Source organism: Belonocnema kinseyi, chromosome 5 (assembly GCF_010883055.1).
Source record: "Belonocnema kinseyi isolate 2016_QV_RU_SX_M_011 chromosome 5, B_treatae_v1, whole genome shotgun sequence".
Lineage (NCBI taxonomy): Eukaryota > Metazoa > Arthropoda > Insecta > Hymenoptera > Cynipidae > Belonocnema > Belonocnema kinseyi.
Window position 1 is genome coordinate 136051991 of NC_046661.1, and position 2407 is coordinate 136054397.

General features: G+C 32.4%; 1 protein-coding gene across 1 annotated transcript; it reads right to left on the reverse strand.

The window, feature by feature from the left end:
* Positions 1-465: 465 nt before the first annotated feature.
* LOC117173136 lies at positions 466-1777 on the reverse strand. The gene is made up of 3 exons (XM_033361534.1): positions 1698-1777; positions 645-1122; positions 466-559 (listed from the first exon to the last, which is right to left on the reverse strand). The coding sequence occupies exons 1-2, from the start codon at positions 1753-1755 to the stop codon at positions 686-688; spliced, it is 495 nt and encodes a 164-aa protein (XP_033217425.1). The 5' UTR covers positions 1756-1777; the 3' UTR covers positions 466-559; positions 645-685.
* Between the last annotated feature and the right edge of the window lie 630 nt (positions 1778-2407).

Consider the following 2407-nt stretch of genomic DNA (forward strand, 5'->3'; position numbering starts at 1 on the left):
TTGCTCAGTTATAGAGTTAGAAAATTGTAATCTTGTGTGATGCATAATTTGAAGTCTTGAGTAAAATTTTCTTGTTAAGCGAAAAAAAAGTTAGTGTAGGATGTAAGTAATGTTTTTTTAGTTTCATTTTGTTTTCCTTAGGGTTTTAAAAATTGCTGTAATCAACTTGCTTTAAATTCTTAGTATGTATTATTAAAGAGGAAGTTGTTCCTCTTACCACTATATGGAATAAATGTAACATAGTAGGTTTTTGGAGTGACCCTATCTAAAGCGTCTGGCGCCTAACACAGGTAGGTGAAAAGACATATTTGTTCACCTTTACTAAGGGACGCCAGTTTGTCCATTATTTCCCCTTTTTTCGCTTATGAATGGAAATAGTGAAATAAATCGTAACATAAATTTAAAATATGAAACAGACATTTTGCAGTTAATGATAAGTATTTATTTGAAAAAGAATAGTAATCAGTAAGAGTTTTTTTAATCGATGTTTGCTTACTAGGATCCGTCGGTGATGTACACCAGACTCCAGGCAGCACCCAACGCTGCGGTTAAACCGAGGCTCTAGTGTAATAAAAATATAATAAGTAAACAGGTACCGAATAAGAGTTCAAAATGAATAAAATGTGAAGTGACACAGAACCTACCTGTGTGTTTCTCATAAAGTAACAAAATATGTTGATCAGTGCTAATTTTCATGAGGAATGATGTGTTGGGGGGGGTTTAACGGTGAACTATAGATTAAGCCTCCTGGATTTTTTATGTAAATGCGATTGATGGGTGGCAGATGTAGATCACCGATAATGTACAATTGGAAATCTGATGCCGTATAATATTCGTTATGTTCTAAACGCAGTTCAGCGAATGTGGGATGGTCATGCCAAGGCTCATGCCCACGACGTGGATAAAACGGAACCAGCTTTGAAGAAAAATGTTCACTGTTTGACAGTTGAGTTCTCAGTCGTATAAAAGCTAAATAATTTCTAGTAGTTGCGGCTTCTCCAGGCTGCATCCATTGGCACACACCGGAGTAGAAAATTGTTTCAATTGCTCCTCGATAAGTGGAGTTATCTGACATTTTTACTCCGATAGTGTAGTCATCAACAACATTGAATCCACATGCATCTAATTTTGAAAGAAAAATTGACATTTGTGAAGGCTTTGTGCATTACGACCTTAACTTTGAACAATTTTCAAAAGCACTGGTCAACAAATAATGAACCCTGTATTCAAGATTTTAGAGAATTGAAATTCAAGGGAATCTGGGAAAATTCAAGACAATTTTTGGAAGCTTTATAGTAGAGTGAAAAACATCCCAGATTTCGAATAAATTTTAGTGAACTCAATAGAATTCGAGAACATTAATTCGTTTTAAAAATACATCAGCGACATTTTGTTGACAGGCGAACCTCTTTTTCAGGACATATAAGTACGAAATTGTAGATTTTCAAATTAAAAAAATATTGGGCTTTTAAGGCATTGCCAATTTTTAATTGAGACGTCTAATACTATGAAGAATATATAATTGATCATATATGTTATGAAAGGTGTTGAAAAATGACACTTTTTTATTTAAAGATTTAAAAATGATAACTGTTTTGAATTGAAAAATTCTTATACGGGGAAAAAATTAGCTCACTGTGCAGGCACAATCTTGAATCGTTATTGATATTGAGTATACACTACCGCAGTAAACTTACTTTTAAAAGCAAGGAATCCCAAGAATGCGTGAATCAGAATGTTGCCGATAATCTTCATATTTTTTTTAAAATACACACACTGAAAAATGATTTTTAAAGAATTCAAAGCGAATAGGGCCTTGATAAGCGACTGCTATTTATACCAAACTCTTATGAATTTTATCTGATAATGCCAGTTTATTAATTTTTTAAACAAATAGAGTGAAGTGGCGAGATTACTGATGTAAAATCTCAACAGTTTCGGTATCTGCTAGATTTATTACACCCAGACTCTTCACAGTCATCAAAGAATACAATGTGAGTTTTAGATTGTGAGGCAGAGGCTGCAAAACAAAAATTAAAATCATTTGATCAATCTTTTAAGTTTCTTTCTTAGGTATGAAAATATATGCAAAGATAAAAAACCTGATATTCCATAAAATTCTGGGACTTATAGGCACTATAAATTGGTTATTTAAAAGAAAAGATATTACGTACACGTGACGAGCACGTTTTCAACGCCTTGTAGGAATACTAATCATTTCAAGTTACCAGAATATGTGATAATTTATTTTCTAAATTCGCTATACATTCCAGAAGAAAATCATGAAATAACTGCAGAAAAACTATAAGTTTATTGTGTCTTAGTACATAATTTCACCTTTTTTTCCTGATATTAGATAATATAAAAGTTTTATGCCATTTAACTTCGAAATAAGGCATTGAAATGA